Below are 20142 nucleotides of genomic sequence, written 5' to 3'. Positions count from 1 at the left end.
ACCTCCACATTGGTGCACATAACAAAATTCATTCCGCACATGCGTGGGAAAAATTAGTGGGAACACTGGTAACCACTTGTTTTCAATAATGGACTGCCTGCTTAGGAAGTCTCCCAGGTTATTGTCCCCAGGAAGGTTCAGGTCTGTCAGAGTTATGCCATGTAGGGAGCAAAAACTCCATCACCTGATGGCTTCCTCAGGGGGGGAGGGTGGAAGGAAGACATGCACCCCTTTATTTATGTATTTCATTGTGGATATATTGTTTGTCAGTATCTGCACTACTGAGCACCACAGGATGGGGAGGAATGCCATGCACACCATGCTGATAAACATGGGTTCTAAGATGTTTATATGTAATTTCATTTCTTCTGGGGACCAAGTCAGCTCCCCAACCTCTGCCAGATTCAGCTTTGTCAAGTGCTCTAGATGGTGATGTGGTCATGAATGAGACCTCTTTCTGAAATTTGTTGTGAAGTAGCTACTATATTATTGTGAAAATATGGAGTAGAACTACAACTATTTTCTTATTTTATGCTTTGCAGGGGAGTCGATGAATCTGAGCCAGAGCTGTAACAGTTTCAGATGAATTCTGGCAAGCGGTGCCACATATGTATACATGGACATAAGATCTTGGGTTTGTACCATCATGGGGTAGGAAATCACCATGTTCAGTAGTGAGTGGAATGTGAAGAATCTGTCTTGAGGTAGATAATCTCTTGCTACTGTAGAATTTATCCTGCCTACTATAAATTCTATCATCTGTGATGGGATTACACAGAACTTTTAGTAGCTGATCAGTAGGCCTACTTAGGTGAACAGGGAAAGGGCACAGTTAAGGTCAGTCAGATCTTCCTGATGTGATCTGCCTCTGATAACCAATCGCTGAGATGAGGGTAGATGTGGACGCTTTACCTCCTTAGATGTGCTGCCACACCTTTCATGAAGACTCTCAGAGTAATGGGGAATCCAAAGGGAAGTACCTTGTATTGATAATGGTTTGTCCCACTGTGATTCTTAAGTACTTCCTGTGGGCCAGGTGAATAGTGATGTAAAATTACAAATCCTGTAAAATGAAACCCACAAACCAGTCCTGAGCTTGGAGAGATGGGATAAAGGAGGAGAGCATTACCATTCTAATCTAAGGCAATGTACGTACTTTTTCAGTCTTTTCGGGTCTTTTCTTCTTTAGGATCAAGAAATATTAGAAACAGAAACCCCTTCCCCTATACTCCAGTGGAACCTCTTCCATGGCTCCTAGACAAAGCAACAAGGTCACTTTTGTCTGTAAAAGGCTCTCAAGAGAAGGGTCCCTGAAGAGGTATGGGGAACAGGAGTGAGTAGGGGGCACGGAACTAAATGAATGATGTAGCCGAGGGTAACACTGTCCAAGACCCTTTTGTTGACTGTAATGTCTGTCCATACAAGGTGGAAACGGATGAGGTGCTTCCTGAATGTCTTCTCCGGAGGGGTCTTTGTGGGGCTCTTGATCATTTCATCAAACCTACTACTTCTGGGAGGGAGGCTGGTGCGGGGTGGAAGAGAAGATGATGGACATCTCCAAGAGTATTGTGATTGTTTTGTAGGCAGATACTTGGGCTAGCGATTGTCAGAGAATGACAGCATACTCTGCCTGTGGTGTTCCTGGTACAGGAAAGGCTTGTGGTATCGTACCAAGGTGCCAAGGATCTGAGTGTTGCCCTGGAATCTTTGAGGGAATGTAGTGCCTTATCTGTTCTTGTACCAAAAAGGGCCTTACTGTCAAAGGGTAAGTACTCAACTGTGGCTTGGACCTGCCTTCGTAACCTGGATGCCTGAAGCAAGAAGGCCTGGTGTCTGGTGACTGCTGTGGACATCAAGCGGGCAGCTGTAGCAAATCTGTCCATTGCAATTTGTAATGCCATTCTGGCTACCATTTGGCTCTCTTTGATGGTATCCCTCAGCTCTTTCTGCAGTGCTGATTGAGCCCAAATAGAAAGGGTGCCACGCTCCCCCACATCAGAAAGCCGTATTTTGTGAACACAGTTTGCAATGAGAAATTGGAGGTATACCTAGGAATAGGCCTTCCAGCCAAAAACATCCAGCTTCTTAGGGTTCTTGTCTCCTTGTTGGATATGGTTTTCTCCCAGACGTCAGAAATGACAAATGATGCTGATGCTGGATGGACATAGACGTACTTTGGGTGCAACCTGATAGCTCTGAAGTCACGTGGAATGAAGCTAGAGTGTGCCACAGACCTATTGCCAGAATTAGGATTGTTGATTGGGAGGGCGATACCCTGTTTCCCCGAAAATAAGACATCCTCCGAAAATAAGGCCTACTTACAGTTTTGCCTCTCGTTGTAATATAAGGCATCCCCCCGATAATAAGACCTCCCCGATAATAAGGCATCCACCGATAATAAGGCATTTTTCATTTCTGAAAAATAAGACATCCCCTGAAAATAAGACCTAGCGCATCTTTGGGAGCAAAAATTAATATAAGACACTGTCTTATTTTCGGGGAAACAGGGTACTTGTGAGTGCCAAGGAGCTGAGAATGTTGAATAACTTGTGTGTTTCCTTGGATCACCTCCTTTCAATGTCCAATGTATCTGCTACCCTCAATAATAACTCCTGACGTGCCTTGAAGTAATCAATAACTGGTGTCATAGAAGCTACTATTGTGGATTGCTCCAAGAAGTGTAGCTTGAGGCTCGCATCTCAGGACTTCCAGGCAAGAAAAAAAGAAATTGCAAATAGCACACTTATCAGTGATGGATGCTTCCCTAGATAGTCTATGATGGGTATTAGTCTTTTGCAGGAAGGACAGGGTTTACACCAATGAGTTTAGAGTCTGTCATAGTTAATGGTTGGAGTGAAACACCTCACCCCACAGTACAGTTGGTCTCTCCCATCTATCCGAATGTCTTTCTTTCTTTCTTTCTTGAGGGTTTTGGGGGCGGGGAGGGGGAAGGAAAGCCCAAAGGAAAAATAAACAAAGAAATTAATAAGAAGAAGCGGTGAAGATTCTTCACCATAGTAAGTTTTAAAAGTTAGAAAGGGGTTGGTCCCATCTTCTTGCCATGGTCAGTAAGAGGAAACTGAGTGAGAGTGACAGTTGCTCCCCCTTTTATATCTTCACATGGGCGCATAAGGAGGCTTAAGGGTATATTCATGGCCCCACCAGACACTGCTAGGCAAAAAATTCAGTATGGGGCATATGAGCACCTCTGAAGCTCTGCAGTACCTCCAGAGGGATCTAAACTGACCATACTCAAAAAAGAATCTAAGATATGGATGCATTAAATTGTATTTTTAAATCCTTTTTTGCAAAAAATGAATTAACACCCCCCCCCCCAGACACCCACACTAAACTACTGCCAGCAAGAGATGCACAAACCTTAAAAATAAAGTGTACTTTTAACCTGAAATCTAGTTAAATTTAAAAATGAGTCTTAAAATAGTTCCTGGTACTTTGCCTGCCACTCTAATAATTTGTATAGTTTTATGAATCACATTTTATTTTATTTTTCTGTAAATTTCCTTCTTACTGATTAGTGCTACAATATCCACATAATCAACAAGAATAACTGACTGACTATGGAGCAACACTGTGAAACTCACAACAGACAAGTGCTGTCATATACACAAAGTAAACTGAAAAAATAGTAAAACATTTACTTTACTTTCTGTCAGCTATCGTAAGTATAGGTACTACGATTTAAAATAATAGATATAAAATTTTGGTTAGAAGTGTGATTTTTAACTTGGCATCTCTTTTAGGTGATAAAAATGGGGAATGACATTTTGACAGGCAGATGATCCCAGCAAATGTTTTCAACTTGCAAGTATCCATATGACCCCATGTGGTTCCTTATTAAAAGTGAACGATTGGAGTGCATATATATCTAGAAAATATATCATCCTGTAGTGCAATTGCAAGGTTTTATTGGTAATGAATTTGGGACGCCCAACTCATGAGTTATGAAGTTATACCAGAGGAGCTGGGAAAATAAACAATCAACAATTTCACTTCTATATCGCTTGCTTTTTATTGTATTCCACATCCCATCCCTCATTTATACATACGTAGTCCCATTGAACTAAATGTAACTACTTGTGTGTGTTACATTGTGTAAGGCTTGGGGTCTTAGATTGTAATATCCTGGCCTGTGCTCCAGCTCCGTTCCATTACTCTGGGCCACCCTCTCCATATATCAAGGGAAAGAGACGACATGGCTGGAGTACAACAATCTCTGGCAATCACTCACTGTGGAATGGCTCCTTCTGAGTCAGGTACAGTTTAGATTCTAGAGTAACTCTGGCAGTCTGGGGTATTGTTTCCCATCCCCCACCTCTCCCACTTAGCTGCAACAAGTGGAACTCTGGAGCAGACGTGGATTGGCCTTTGATCATTCATTGGCCTATGTAGCACGTTGCACACATTTGACTTTTTATCACAGGCGCCAACTTTTTTCTGCGCCGGTGGGTGCTCGCGCCCCCCGCCCCCGCCCGACTCCAGCCCTGCCCCAAAGTCCCCACCCTAACTCCACCCCCTCTTCCCCTATTGGACCCCTACCCAAGGAATCTAATACTGATAGTATATATTTATAAATCTTCAAAACATTTAATCATCTTATTATAGCTGTCCCTCTGGATCTGTTTATTGATCATAAATGAGATTCTTGTTTTGTTTTGTTTTTTTAAAAGGAAAATTTCAACACAAAACTTTTGTTAAAATAGAGTTAAGGTTGAGAGTGCATATATATAATTTAGGGTAAAATATTACAGGGATCTTATCATTATTCCTGAAACAAGCTTTATAAATCCAGTTAAGATTTAATTTAAAAGAAAACCAAACACGTTAAGGAACCTAAGTTAACAAAATGCCTTGCACATTGTGGAAGCAGAGAAAGAACTGACAGGAAGGGGATGCAATGCATGACAGCTCTTTCTCTGCTTCCACAAGATTTAATTTAAAAGAAAACCAAACATGTTAAGGGATGGAAATGCTCAGTTAAGGAACCCAAGTTAACAAAATGATAGCTTTGCCTTGCACATTTACCAAGATGAAACAAAAATATGAAAAAAATCATATGGGTCTTTAATAGTCAGTTTATCTGACACCACAAATACCAAAATTCATCATCATAGTTATATGGTTATTTCAAGGTGTTACTACAATTTAGATCTGGCAACACTATTTGAGGTCATTTTTGGAGTGCTTTACGTTTATTCACAAGGACCTTGCGAAACTGGAGAACTGGTCTGAAATCCTCAAAGTGAAATTCAATAAGGACAAGTGGAAAGTACTACATTTAGAAAGGAAAAATCAAATGCACTAATACAAAATGGGGAATAACTAGCTAGGCAGTAGTAGTGTTGAAAAGGATCTGGGCATTATAGGGATCACAAATTGAATATGAGTCAACAATGTAATGCAACTGCCAAAAAAGCTAATACCATTTTGAGGTATATTTACAGTAATGTTGTATGTAAGACACGGGAGGTAACTGTCCTGCTCCACTCAGCAATGGTAAGGCCTTGCCCGGCCAGAGTATTGTGTCCAGCTCTGAGTGACACACTTTAAGAAATATGTGGACAAATTGGGGAGAGTCCATAGGAGAGCAACAAAAGGTTTAGAAAAACTGACATACGAGGAAAACTTTAAAAAACAGGGCATGTTTAGTCTCGAAAGAAGAAGACTAAGAGGGGACCTGATAAGAGTCGTCAAATACGTTAAGGGTTGTTATAAAGAGGATGACAATCAATTGTTCAACCACGTCCCATGGTAGTTTCAATATTTAATCACTCTCACTGTTAAAAACTTGTGCCTAATTAAAAATTTTGAATTTGTCTGTCTTCAAATTCAAGACATTGGCTCTTTTTTTGTCTTTAATACCTGGTGTTTTTTTCTGCATAAGGGTACATATTCACCCCAATTAAGTCACTTCTTCATCTTTTTGATAAGTTAAAAATGAACTCAAGTCTCTCTCTGCAAGACATTTTCCCAGACATCAAATAATTTTCTGGCTTTTCTGTGCATTATGTGTTTGTATAAACAGATACAGAGCATCTTGCAGAAAGGAGTGTCTTTTTCATACATACTCAAGTATGTCATTTTCCTTGAAATTTGCAGAACAGGTGGAATTTTAGGGCTTCAAGACTATGTCACTTTTTAAAGCTTGCTACTTGACATTAACATTCAAGCATAACATTTCAAATTTTCCTGGTATTAATTCCCCAATAAAAAAAGAAATTAAATATAACAAAGGAATAAAATACATCATCTTACCCTCTATATTCTATGTACTTGTAAATACATCCTGCAATTAGCATGGCAATCAAAGCATAGTACCAAGAGCAAATGAACATCAAGGCAAAACATAAACTCATCCCCAGGAATGAAAGGGCCCTAAAAAGAAGCACATTTTTGAATTTATAACATGCCTGCAAATGTTCTACAAAGTCAATTCTTCCATTAAACTAACTCCCAGAAAGACCTCTCTAACAAAAAAGGCTATTTCATAATTTAAATGCATTGTCAACAACTTTAATAATCGTTCTGAAAATGCTGAAAACCGAATACAATATTCAATATATGCCTGCAATGTTCAGTTTTGAATCTCTCTACTTGTGCCTACAACTCTTTTCAAGTTTTAAACAGGTCTTAACATTATTTAACATCTATAACTTTCAAGTCTGTTTTAAACTTCAAAAATATTCTTCATTATTTATATTATTCTATATAAATCCATATACAAACAGCCAATATTAACAATATTCTTGTTAAATTCAGTCAATGAAGTATGATATATTTATCTACTGATATGGTGCCCTAAGTATGTCATGTAATAATAAAAACTGGGTATGATAAGTATCCGTTGTGGCTAGAGTCTAAGAAATCTTCTAAATATAAAGGTTAAAAAAAGACAGATTGGGATTTAAAATTGTAAAAAAAATGTCAAGGTTGAAAAACAGAAAAAGGTAGAAGTTTAAAAAATAAAATAAGCAGACAAAAGTTTTAAAAAGAACAAATATACAAATAAGAATTGGTCATTAAATAAACATGTAGTTGTTTTTGTTTTTTGTTTAAATCACACCACGCAGAAATAGGATGAGGTTTATAAACAAAAGATTATATAATGAGTACCAGCAATGACAGATTTGGGCTCTATCCTATATTCCTTTATTAAAAATTCTTACACCCTCTTTTTGAAGAGCTCTTATACTTGCAGCAAATTTTTGAAATTTGGCAAGTGGATTGTCCTGGAGTCAACAAGATGCCTTTTGTTGGCTTCAAGAAAATCTGTTTAGATTTGGCCAAGTTACAAGGTGCCAAAAATTCCAATTTCCTATCTGTTTTTCACAAGGCACAGCCTGTTTTTGGTTTGTTGCCAAACATCACCAAAATTCCATTAAAACTCTAAGCAATCATCTCAGGGCATTTCACTTCAGCAGTTTGCACAAAGAGCTGAGACTCCAGGCAGGACATAGATAAAATAAATATTCTTTTTTTCCTCCCAATTAAAATACCCTTTGGCCTAAGGGAAAATGCACAATGCTTGAACCAAGGGAAAATCCTGGAATCATATTACCATTGACTTCAATGGGACCAAAATTTCACCCTTAGTTGTAGGTTCAATACTACAACTTGGTGTTAACAGTTCTGTGAACTTCACAAGTTATTACTGAACAAGGCATCACAGTTCACACAAGTTGGGAATCCAGATCTCAAATAGGGCAGATCCAAGCCGGAGCCACTTATCAATGCTATCTCTTAGAAAGTTTGCCAAATATATGTCCTTGGCTATGGTTTCTGTAAAAGCAGGCTACTTCAGCATATGTAACGCTCTTTCAATATGTTACCTGTCCTCTTCCAGTGGTTGGTCAACAGAGGATAACAGCCTTTTCATGCTTCCAGCTAAAGTCCTTTAGCTCAAGCGACAGTGCTGCAGTACTAAGATTTAGTAGCTGATTGATGGTTTTTGGGCTAGAAGGGCGAGGGGGAAGGTACACAATGTCATATAATCTGTTTACATTTTATAAAAAATGAGGATTTTGGCTCTATTAGTTTGCAGCAAGGCTTTTTTTTCCAGTTATAATGTCATGTTTGCTTTTACTTTTCAAATGAAAGAGAAGATGTGTAATAGTGCCACTGGGGACAGTGGGATGACCCTGCCACATGACAGGGTAATCCTGATCCAGATCAGATGATTGGGAACAGGAAATTAAAAAAAATAGTCTCTTTGCAGCACTCCTGCATATCACATTAACAGTAATTGAATAATTAACTTGCCTAACACTTTACATATATATATGATGCTTATCTTTTTCACAGAAGCTCTAACTTCTTCATTGATTTCATGGGTTGCTACTAATTGTGTGTTCCTCATGGTTTTTTGTTTTTTGTTTTTTTTTTGTTTGTTTTTGGAGTGCCCAACTTGAGACACCTTGGACCTGATTTTTCAGAAGCGGTGAGCACTCATGATTGCAACTATAGTCAATGGAAAAATTGTGGATACACAATAACACTGATAGTAACAGAGTGTGGTCTGGAAGAAAGTGCACAGAGTTGGAGTCAATAAGCCTCCTGTTCTAATCCTGGTTCTGTCACTGATTCAGGTGTGGCCATGGGCAAATAATTTTGCCTGTCTCAATTTCCTCATCTATAAAATGCAAACTTAATTCTGACATTTCCTAACTTTTGAGAACTTGGCTTTGCAACCTTAACATTTTTATCATAGTTTTCTGTATGTAATTTCCTAGATTTTAAAAAAAGAAAACAGGGGGGGAAATTCCATCATGTGGAATAATATTGACACTGACATGAGCCTGCAGCACAGTTGGAACCTTAACATCTAAAGCATAGACCTCTGCCCCTTGAGCTAATGAAGTAACTAACAGCAGTAGTAGGCTGTCATCCTCTTTGTTGACCAGTACTAGAGGGGGTTCAAGCACACACATTGTCAGTGAGTTTCACAGATATTCTCTGGGAATCTGCATACTACTTCAGAATTCCACACAATGTTAGTATAAAATTTGAGTAATAAAAAGTTCAAATTCTTTAATTGGCACTTTCAAAAGATAATAAAATGCTAAGTAAAAGAGAACCAATGTCAGAAAATAACTTAACGAGCGCTAATCTTTGCATGTAACTGAAAAGGGTAGCACAGTATACATTCCAGATTCAGTCTGGGTGTATGTTTTGGAGCACAAATGTATGCTGCTTCTTGAAGGTTATAAAAGAATAAAAAGAAAAACATTTAGATTTGGTAGCTGAATCCAAGCACCCATTCATTTTCAAAAGTATGTGCACTACAATTACCACCAATGTAATGACTACTTGGGTAACTACACATCCACAACAGATCACTGGCTCATGCAAATACCAAATTGGGGTACATATTTGAAATGACTGCATGAACAAATTCGATTCAAAATTGAACACAATGTTTAAAATCAGACTTCTAATTTACTTAAAGTTTAGTGAATCAATGAGAATGAGTTTAAAGTCAATTCTATTGTTCTGGAGTTATAAATAGAACATTAATATAATTATATGAGATTTTTATATGATGCTGTAATTGAAGACCAAGTGCTTTCAGCTGCAACTGAAACTGATTGGAGCTGTGCTTTGAACATTAAATACTGTAAAAATACTAAGTACTTTGAAAAATCAGACCATAAACTTCTCAAATTGGGCACTCAAAATTAGTGGACACTTTTGAAAACTTTAGCCTTAAACTCTCTGTGCTTCAGTTTCTCATGTGCAAAACAGGGATAAATAATACCATCTAAATTTAGTAATGTTTATGAAACACTGGGATACTATAGAGAGAGCTCCACAGAAACTCCAAGGAGAAAATAAATAATTTTGTATTTATCTTTTGAGGGTTTGGATAGTGTGCATTAAACAGGGCCTGGGGCCACACACTGAATGATAAAGATAAAAATAAATATTGAATTAAGTACTCATTCACTGCATGAGGCAGGGGTCCAGTTAGTGCTTGAGTTGTGCCAAAACACTCTGGAATGCTGTTCTGGCACTTTTTTGAACAGTCAGAACAGTGTTCCAGTACTTCTTGAAACTATGCAGCAAACATAACTACTTAGTCAAGAAGAGAAATCATGTAATGAAAGTGTGTGCAAATAGATTAATGCATCCATTTTAAGTCCAAAATAAATATTATTTATATGGCAAAATCATGTACTCTGGTAACTGCTTTTTTTTAGGACTAGAGCAATGGGTCCTGTAGAAATGTAATTATGTATGTAAGTTTGTAATTAAAGATTGTATGATAATAGATACACTAAGTGGGCTGAATTAAGGCTGCATAGAGGTTATGTTCATAGACTCATAGACTTAAAGGTCAGAAGGGACCATAGTGATCGTCTAGTCTGACCTCCTGCACATTGCAGGCCACAGAACCTCACCCACTCTTGAAATAGACCCCTATGTGGCTTTAACTACAGCTATCATTATGTGTGTTCTTGTTCATAACTATTTCTGTCTTGCTTCCCATCTGCAGCAAACTTAGAACTAACTGAAATGAACAGGGAAAAATATTTTTCCAAACCCTCTCCTCTATTGTAATTTTTCCTCTTGTGTTAATATTGTGAATCTATAAATTGTTGAAAACAGTTTGCTACTGAAAATGTCCAATGAATGCAAAACAAACAACAAATACAAACCAAAATTAGCCATTAGATTTGGCTCTTCTAAATAAGAAGTGTACATAAAAAGATTTCCTACCAATGGTAGTACTTGAAACGAGGTCTCCAGTTTGGAGTGCATAAAAGAGTCTGCACTGCACAGGCCAAGTTCACAAACATATAGCACATTAGGAAAAACCTGCAGAGAAAGACAAATCTTTCAGATGGAAAATGAACTCTATAGTCTCACATACGAAATCTATTAAAGATAGTAGGGATAAATAAATATATTTACAGAAAGTTCAGATTAGTATAAGAACATAGAAATTACTAAACCAGATCAGATCAGTGATTCATCTAATATAGTATCCAGTCTCTGATAGTGGTCAGTACCAGACGTTTCAGAAGAAGATGCAAGAAACACTTCAGTAGATAATCAAAGAATGATCTATCAACATGGAAAGCTTCTTCCTATCTCCAATCAGTTAGAAATTCACTTATACAGTAACTCCTCACTTAATGTTGTAGTTATGTTCCTGAAAAATGCGACTTTAAGTGAAAGGATGTTAAGCAAATCCAATTTCCCCATAAGAATTAATGTAAATGGGGGGGTGGGGGGTAGGTTCCAGGGCAGCTTCCCCTACTCTGCAAGCACCAGAGGCGGGGGTTCAACCTTCAGGCCGCCCACTCCACTCCTTCCCCCAAGCCCCCATCTTTGACCCACCTCTTCTCCCCCCCAACTCCTCCCCCTTTATTCGCTCGCTGCGTCCTGGCTCCTCCCCCTCCCTCCCCTCCCTTCTAAACGCCGCAAGCCAGCTGATTGCCGCCTAGGGGAGGGAGGGGGGAGGCATGCCGAGTCCTCGCTCCCCCCCCCTTCTGCCTGGGGCAATCAGCTGGCTTGCCGCATTCGGGAGGCAGGGGAGGGAGGGGGGAAGCGCGCTGAGTCCTCGCTCCTTCCCCCTCTCTCCTGCTTCCAAAACGCCGCAAGCCAGCTGATTGCCCTGGGCAGGAGAGAGGCGGGAGGAGCGAGGACTCGGCGCACCTCCACTCCCTCCCCTGCCCCCTGCCGGCGGCAATCAGCTGGCTTGCGGAGTTTTGGAGGCAGGACGGGGGGGAGGAGCGAGGGCTCGGTGCACAGGCTCCCCCTTGCTCCCCTGCCTCCCGAACGCAGCAAACTAGCTGATTGTCCCGGGCAGAAGGGAGGGGGGAGGAGCAAGGACTTGGTGCACAGGCTCCCCCTTCTTCACCTGCCTCCCGAACGCGGCAAGCCAGCTGATTGCCGCTGGCAGAAGGCAGGAGGGAGGGGGAGCCTGCGCGCTGAATCCTTGCTCCTCCCACCCCCCCGCCTCCAAAACGCCGCAAGCCAGCTGACAGCCGCGGGCAGGAGGTGGGGGGGAGGAGAGGGAAGGCGCTGATCCACAGAGTCTGCCGGCGGCCAGGAGGCGCTGCGGGGCAAGGGGCCGTAGGGAGGCTGCCAGGTGTGAAGAAAGCAGGCTGCCAAACAATGCAAGTGTGGAGCATTGCACAACTTTAAATGAGTATGCTCCCTAATTGATTAGCAATGTAACAACGAAACAACGTTAAGCGGGACAACTTTAAGTGAGGAGTTACTATACCTTGAAACTTGAAACAGGGTTTATATCCCTCATAAAACTTATATCAAAAATCTTTGCTATTTTAACTTAAGGCATCTTTTTGTTATTCATATAAAACGCTAATCCTTTTTAAAGTTTTACTAATCTCTTTGTAGCATGTTATACTGTAGTGACTAAGTTCCACAAGGCAAGAGACAGTTTTGTATGCAATAGCTACAATCACTGCTATATTGTAAGGTTTAGTCTAGTTTACTGTATATGTAAAACCACCCCACATTTTATTACATTTTATTCGAAGGTACTAAAGTTACCTGTAAAATAGGAAAGTAATTTGACATTGGCAATATTTTAAAATGCAAAAGTATGGAAAACAGCTGCTTATTGCAATACTGTGGGTGAATTACTAGAGAAACTAACCTGATTGAAAGAAATATGAAAGAGGTTTTCAGGATGAATTATTGAGTTAAACATACATTACACCACTATCTTCTAAGCCTATGATTTATTGTTTGAAGAGCTCTGTGTAGCTCAAAAGCTTGTCTCTTTCACCAACAGAAGTGGATCCAAAAAAAGATATTACCTCACTCACCTTGCCTCTCTAATGTCCGGGGACTAGCACAGCTACAACGCTAGAAAGATGCATTATACCCTGTCAGGCACTCAGATACCACAATAATTAGGGCCATATAAGCACAATAGATGGATTAATAGCTTTTTACCATTTCCAATTGTCAGCATCATTTCTGAAGTGTTTACACCAGTACTGAAGACAGTGTACCAGTAAGGTCTCACTTATACCATATATAAAGGTAATACCACCTCCCTGCATCTACACCATGTTTCCTTAGATACATATCCAAGAAACAAAGAATACAGGCCATTCTTACTTGATGGGGGACTCTATCCTGAGAAGCAGTGACTCTGAAAAAGATTTGGAGATTGTGGTGGATAATCAGCTGAACTTGAGCTCCCAGTGTGATACTGTGGTCAAAAAGGGCTAATGTAGGCCAAATGCCTAATGGGGAGAAATTGTCTCAAGTAAATTGCACTCCATTTTTTTATTTTGCTTTCTACTCCATTTTGCTAGCTTTGAATTAGTAAGAAGAAATTGTTCTGAGTTTATTCTTTGCTGATTGTGTTAATGATTGTTCTTAGAAGGACAGAAGTTTTATGGCTGTAATTATTGCCTTATTTACTGTTTGGTGTGTGAGTGAAGAATGTATAGCATACTGATTACTGAGAAGAGACAGCTGGGCCGGATAGTCAAGAGGGGAGTGGAGGAGTCAACAGGCACCAACTTAATTATCAGAATTACCCAGATGGCAGATTGACAACCCTAAAGTAAAAGGCATACACCCCAGGGTCAAGATAAGGAGTTGAGCCAGAGAGACGAGATAAGAAACAGCTGCGGATCATCCCAGTAACAACTCAAAATAATGCTGATTAAGAACAACCTTGAATACCTCGTGATTAACAACTCTGGTGTGACAACAAGGGCCATAGGCTTGTATGGAACTTATTATTATAAAAGATGGGTAAATTGCCATGGGCCTTTGGGTTCATTCTGCATCAACATCGGAGCTTCGAACATGTTCGACAGAGACCCAGCTCCCCTCCCTCGTGTGCATTTTCAGCTGGCCACTGGAACTGACCAAGCAACACTTAGGACTGATAACTATAAGATCCAGCTGCAGAACCTTTTGGGGGAGGGGGGTGTGCTTATCCCCTTTAAAAAGATTCCATGTGCTTCTTATAAGCATAACACTAATGCTATCCTGGGATGCATAAACAGGGGAATCTCGAGCAGCAATAGAGAGGTTAATATTATCTCTGCATTTGGCATGTGACCACTAGCTGGAATATTGTGTCCAGTTCTGGTGTCCACAATTCAAGACAGATGTTGGTAAATTAGAGAGGGTTCAGACAAGAGCCAGGAGAATGATTAAAGGATTAGAAAACATGCCTTTAAGTGATAGTTTCAAGGAGTTCAATCCACTTAGCGTAGCAAAGAGATGGTTGACAGTTAACTTGATTACAGTTTATAAGTGCCTACATTATATGGGGAACAAATATTTAATAATGGGCTCTTCAATCTAGCCGAGAAAAGTATAGCATGATCAAATGGCTGGAAGTTGAAGCTAGAAAAATTTAGACTAGAAATAAGGTGTACACTTTTGACAGTGAGAGTAACAATTGGAACAATTCATCAAGGGTCATGGTACATTCTCTATGACTGACAATTTTTAAATCTAGATTGAATGTTTATCTAAAAGATATGTGCTAGGAATTATTTTGGGACAGTTCTACGGTCTGTGCTTTGCAGGAGATTAGACTGGATGATCACAATGATCCCTTATGGCCTAGCAGTCTATGAAAGTATTTCATTTACTCACTTAGCTGTATCACACAGGGTTATCCACCATAACCTTTAAGTCTTTTTCAGAATCACTGCTTGTCAAAACAGTCTTCCATTCTATAAATGTTACCTACATTCTTGGTTCCCAGATGCATGATCTTGTATTTAGATGTACTAAAATACATTTTGTTCAAGTGAGCCCACCTAGCCAATGTGACCCACCCTGCTCTGTAGAACTGACTTGTCCCCAGCATTATTTACCATTTCACCTATTTTCTGGCATCTGCAAACTTTACCATTAATGATTTTATATTTTCTTCCAGATCACTAGTAAAGATATTCAATAGCATTGGGACAAGAACAGATCCCTATGGGACCTCGCTAGAAATTCCCCCACTAGGTGATAACTCCCTAATCAGAATTAGTTTGTGAAATCTCTCATTTAGCTAGATTTCAGTCCATTTAATATGGTCTGTGTTGATTTCAGATAGTGCTAATTTTTTAATGAGAATATCTGAAGTACTAAGTCAAATAATGTATAGAAGTCTATAAGTTAAGCATTGATTTAATTTAGCATTAGCCTAAGGCTTTTATCATATTTTGTCAGTCTAGATTCTCTTCAGGTTAACTGAGTTTTACTAACAATATGATCTGAAAAGTATTTCAAAAACCAGAAAAAGTCTTGATAACTAAGTTAATTTCAACAATATAATAAGCTTTTAAAAAAATAATGTCAAGTTTCACATGCATACTTACATTGAAAGAATTGGTGCTACGCTATCCAGTGAAGCTATGAGAATTCCTATCTCACAAATAAAAGCAGTGAGAAGTAATGCCCAGGTTGGTTCACCATTTGCTTTTCCATGACCAAATACCTAATTCAATTAAAATTTTCAGTAAAATAAGTAAATCTGTTCAATATATAGTTCTCAAAATATACTAAAGGGAAACCAACTTTAACAAAACCCATCAAATTTAAACTGGTTAAAGCCATTTTTAAAGTTATTTGAAATCCACATACATAAGCAGATTCTCTTATATATTAAAAAAACAAATTTACATGAGTTAAGACTTGATATAGGAAAACTATTTTTTTTTAATAATACAAAATTAAAATTTTAGGGATGGGGAAGAGAAACAACATGACATTTCTAATCACAAGCCTGACTCTTGATACTGCATTAAAGAAAGAAAAGAAGAAACAAAGGAAAGAGCATGGGAACCTACAGAGAAGTCTACCATAAATCAGTAGAAGGAGCCCAGTTGCTGATACATGGGATATGAGAGAGCTCATGGCCAGATCCACTCAGGTAATTTTATTCATAAAGTTGTAGGGGGTAGCTGGGACAAAGTCTTCTCTCAAGGTTCCAAAGAATACACACAGCAGTATATGTTCCCTCCTCTTCTCTCCACACAACCATAAGGATTGAAACCCCAGTATTCCCTCCACCTGTTCTCTTTTTAAACATCCAGTTTCTCCTCACTCTCATTCTCCATACCACACCCTTCCCTCCCTTTTCCCTATAGAGACCCTTCAATCTTCCCTCTCTTTCATTCAAACTCTCATTCTCTTTCTAAACCCTAATTTTCCTCAAACATCTCTCGCCATATTTCAAATGTCTCATGTTCCCTGGCACCATTGCATGACTATAAATTCTTCATGCTCTCTTCCCTCTCCCTCTGAACACTTCATCATCTCTAAACATCCCTCCCTCTCCCTTGAAACCCATCTCTATCTACAAATTCTCTAACCCTCCTGCAGACAACTCTAATGCCCCTTACTCTCTTTCCTTCCAAAACATCCATAATTCTCTTCTTCATTTGAGTCTCCTCTTTCCTCAAGCCCATTCTCTCCTCCTGTGAAACCTCTGCAGTCATCTCACCCTTTGTTCCCTCATTTCCAAATATCCCCTTTCTATTTACTCCTCGAAACTATGACATTTCTCTCTTGCCCCACATCTGTCTCTTTGATTCACCTCTCACCTCTCCCCACCCTTAGAGTTTCCCTGTCCTGGCACCTATTCTCTCTGCATCCCCAATATTCAGCTCCTCCCACCAAGTCCCTCCTTCCTTAGTACCCTTCCCCTCACTCACAAGTTCCCCACGCCTCTCTCCAACTCCCTTCTCTTCATACAACTTCTTCCCAGCCCCAGTCCCCTCCTCAGATTCCCCTAATTGGGCCTGTCCCACTCTAGTTCCTCTCCCAAAGATTGTCTTCCACTGCCTCCCATTACCACCACCATCATACACTAGATGGTGCCTCTCTAAATCTCACACCAGCTCCTATCCCCTTGGACATGTTACCTAACGTGGGGAACTAGGAGGAGCTGCTGGTTGGCCCTGTCTCTGCTCAGATCCCTGCCTGCCAACAGGGGCTGTTGCCAAGTCTCACGAGAAAAAAAGCAGCACTACCTTTCAGAACACGCCCAACGCATTCTATCCTTAAGAGATAGAAACCAAAATAATCAAGTATCTATCCACTGTTGAATATTTTTCTATGCCTCCTAACGTTAGTCATTTTCCAGTCCTGTCCAAAAGACTGAGAATTTGTCAATATAAAAGGAAATGACTGAGTTAACATTTTTGCTTCTGTTGCAACCATGTTTTCATTTTTATTTTAATTTGCAGGTTTTTTATAGTTACTCTGGTTTTTCTTCAGATCGTATAAATCTTTTGCCTTTTACTTTGGCTGGACTAAGAGGCAGGAATGATGAACTATCTTGTGCCGGTATAGGGTTATTTGCTCATTCCACTGTAGTCAGTGAGTAAAAGCCTGCATAGTGACTTATCCATAATTTTAAACTCTACAATGCATACTGAATGTCGCACGTAAGGAGGGAAATGGGAACACGGCTTAATTTTTAATGCAAGAGGTGCTGGAGAACCCTAGCACAATTTAAGCAATGGCTGGACTGCTGGAGAATGGCAGCTGCTGGCCTTACGCCCAGCTCTGAAGGCAGTCCCACTGCCAACAGCAGCACAGAAGTAAGGTTGGCATGGTATAATGCATTGCCACCCTTACTTCTGCATTGCTGCTGGCAGCAACGGTGCTGCCTTCAGAGCTGGGTGTCTGGCCAGCAGCCGCCACTTTCCGTTCTTCCTTTAGCAGGCACCCACAGAGTGTTGTAACAGCTGTCACTTCTAGGTAGGCTTTTTCAGTTAATTCCAGGTATAGTGCCTTACAAAAGTCTTTGCATTGTCTTTCTGGACGATGGCATTTTTTGTCCTTTGCTTTTATCTGTAAATGTAGGCACAAAGATGCATCCTTCAAGAGACCAAGCATATGCAGTACCTTAATAACTTGAGTTAGACCCCCTTCATCAATGGGAAGGGTACAGTTTTTGCAAGCTGTTCAAGATGGTCTTGCTTTTCATGCATCTCCCAATTTTGCCCAGGCACTAGAATACCTGGGAGACTCTACACTCGCCAAACTATCCAATTCAGAAAAAAGTTACATAATCTTCATCTCAGTCACAACCAGGCCTTGAAGTTCAGAGTTAGTGACAGAACAGCATGGAAATAGCTGTTATACCTGTCTTAATTTACATAATTTGCAGAATGAGTAAGAACTTAAATTGTTGCTCTCAACTTTTTCTATAAGTGACTCCAAAACAGTATCATGTAGCTCCATGTCCAGATCAAATTTACTCTATTTACAAATAAAAAGTGCCTGAACTCCAAACCTAGCCTGGAATCTGAAAGTTAAGTTGCTAGTTATTTTCTGGCTTGTGCATTTCCACTCGTAAAAAATTCTGTGGGCCCAATTCTGCCTCAGTTTCATAGTGCACAACTTGATTGTTTGAAGAATAAAGACAATAAAACAGCACAGAGATACATAAGGGTAGAGTGTGGTCTGCAAATGCAACTTGATTTACTTTTTTCTTTTTAATGCAATTAAAATCTAGATTCAGCTCAAGGTATATCTATACTGGAATCCAAGGTGTGACTGCAGGTCAGGTAAACATACCTCCATTAGCTTTACCTGTGCTAGCATTGCTAAAAATAGCAGCGTAGTTGAGGTGATACGGGGTTCTGTGCAGGCTCTACTAGCCCATCCATAACCCTGAGTACCAACTTGCATTGCTGAAGCCTGCACCACCATATCTACACTGGTGTTTTTAGCAATGCTCGAACAAGTAAAGCTAGCTTGGGTAGGTCTATCCTAGCTGCAATTATACCTTGGATTGCAGTATAGACATCCCATCACACTTTCATGGCTCTGCAGCGGTAACAGGAATAAAAAGAATTGAAAATATATTTAAGTCAACAATATAAATGCAATTTAAATGTAAATGCATTTAAAATACTGAAAAAAGTAGCTCACTTGAAGAAATGGTATTATGCCATCTCTTGCAATAGCCTGCAACAGCCGGGGTGCACCAGTAAGACTCTGTAGACCAGCACCACATGTAGAGAAGAATGAACCAATTACAATTACCCATGGAGAAGGCCATGCCAATGTACCAATCACTAGGTTTCCATTAACTGCTTCTCCAAACCTTGGGGAAAAGATCAAATAAATTAACGAGAAAGAGCAGTGAATGCTAAAGTGATAATTCTTCTATTATAGCTCAATATACACATTTCTAATTATGTTTTAGCACTTAATAAATGATACTCTACAAAATAATCAGGTTGTGTTTGGGTTTATCCAACCGATTTATCCTCTTTCTTATACTATTAAGGAATGGAGCAGTTAAATTTTACAACACAACTGTGATTTAATAATTCTTAATACTACATGTGTCTTTACAAGACATAACTTCCATATTATCTGGGCACACTACATTGTTTATGCCAGTAGTATTTACTCATATGCTCTGTACCCATTGTGGTATTGAACTAATTACCATGTAATGAGAATAACAGCCATGATACTAGAAGCCAGATTTTCAGAAGCCTTTGCTGTTGAAAACCCTGTCGTGCAGATATATACAGAGACACAAATAGAGGATTCATATAAATATTGTTTTCAAAATAAATGGTTGATCATATACAGTGCATGGGTATCAAAAGATGTATGAGAAGAGTCAGTGGGTGAGGTAGTGTCATAACCTGCTGACAGATGTGAACTGCCTAGTTTTAACATTGTTTAGAGATGCTTAAGACACTTGGGCATGTGCAAGCATGGAGACAGCCTGTAAGCTGTCCTCCACTCACAGCTGTTGGATTAGCTGTTCCGGTTAAAGAAAAATAGCAAATGGGAGAGGGTTATTGACATGGGAGGGAGTGCTAAGGAAAAAGTGGTAATGCTATGATGGTTTTCTCTGAGGTATAGGCAGAGGGAGTAAAGACAGAAAACCCACGGGGGTGGCAACTAGAATTAGCCAGTCAACTACATACATACGCCTTTAGCCTGGCATGCTGCCTGAGTCAGTGCAATTTTTGAAAGATGTCTATCAGGAGAATGCGCAAAAGAAATCAGCACTAGGAGCCAGGTGCTTTCATAACATAGTAACTGATGCCCAAGCTAGTTCCAATGGTTTCTTGAGATAATTGATTCTGTCTTGCCTATGAATCCATGCACGAGTCCAGAGGGGGTTCAGTTAAGGTGAGA

The 20142-nt window shown here is 39.7% G+C and overlaps 1 protein-coding gene across 1 annotated transcript in view; it reads right to left on the bottom strand.

Annotated features, from left to right (window-relative positions):
- The window catches only part of SLC12A7 (solute carrier family 12 member 7), a 324374-nt gene that overhangs the window by 84518 nt on the left and 219714 nt on the right, over window positions 1-20142 (bottom strand). The window contains exons 12-15 of the mRNA XM_034761495.1: window positions 18910-19084; window positions 15342-15460; window positions 10735-10833; window positions 6274-6393 (exon numbers count right to left, since the gene is read on the bottom strand). Of these exons, the coding sequence (XP_034617386.1) occupies window positions 6274-6393; window positions 10735-10833; window positions 15342-15460; window positions 18910-19084 (513 nt within the window). The remainder of the gene's footprint in view (window positions 1-6273; window positions 6394-10734; window positions 10834-15341; window positions 15461-18909; window positions 19085-20142) is intronic.

The sequence above is a fragment of the Trachemys scripta genome, chromosome 2 (assembly GCF_013100865.1).
Source record: "Trachemys scripta elegans isolate TJP31775 chromosome 2, CAS_Tse_1.0, whole genome shotgun sequence".
Classification (NCBI taxonomy): Eukaryota; Metazoa; Chordata; order Testudines; family Emydidae; genus Trachemys; species Trachemys scripta.
The sequence above is the reverse complement of the archived record's forward strand: the minus strand, read 5'-3'. Positions and strand labels throughout refer to the sequence as shown.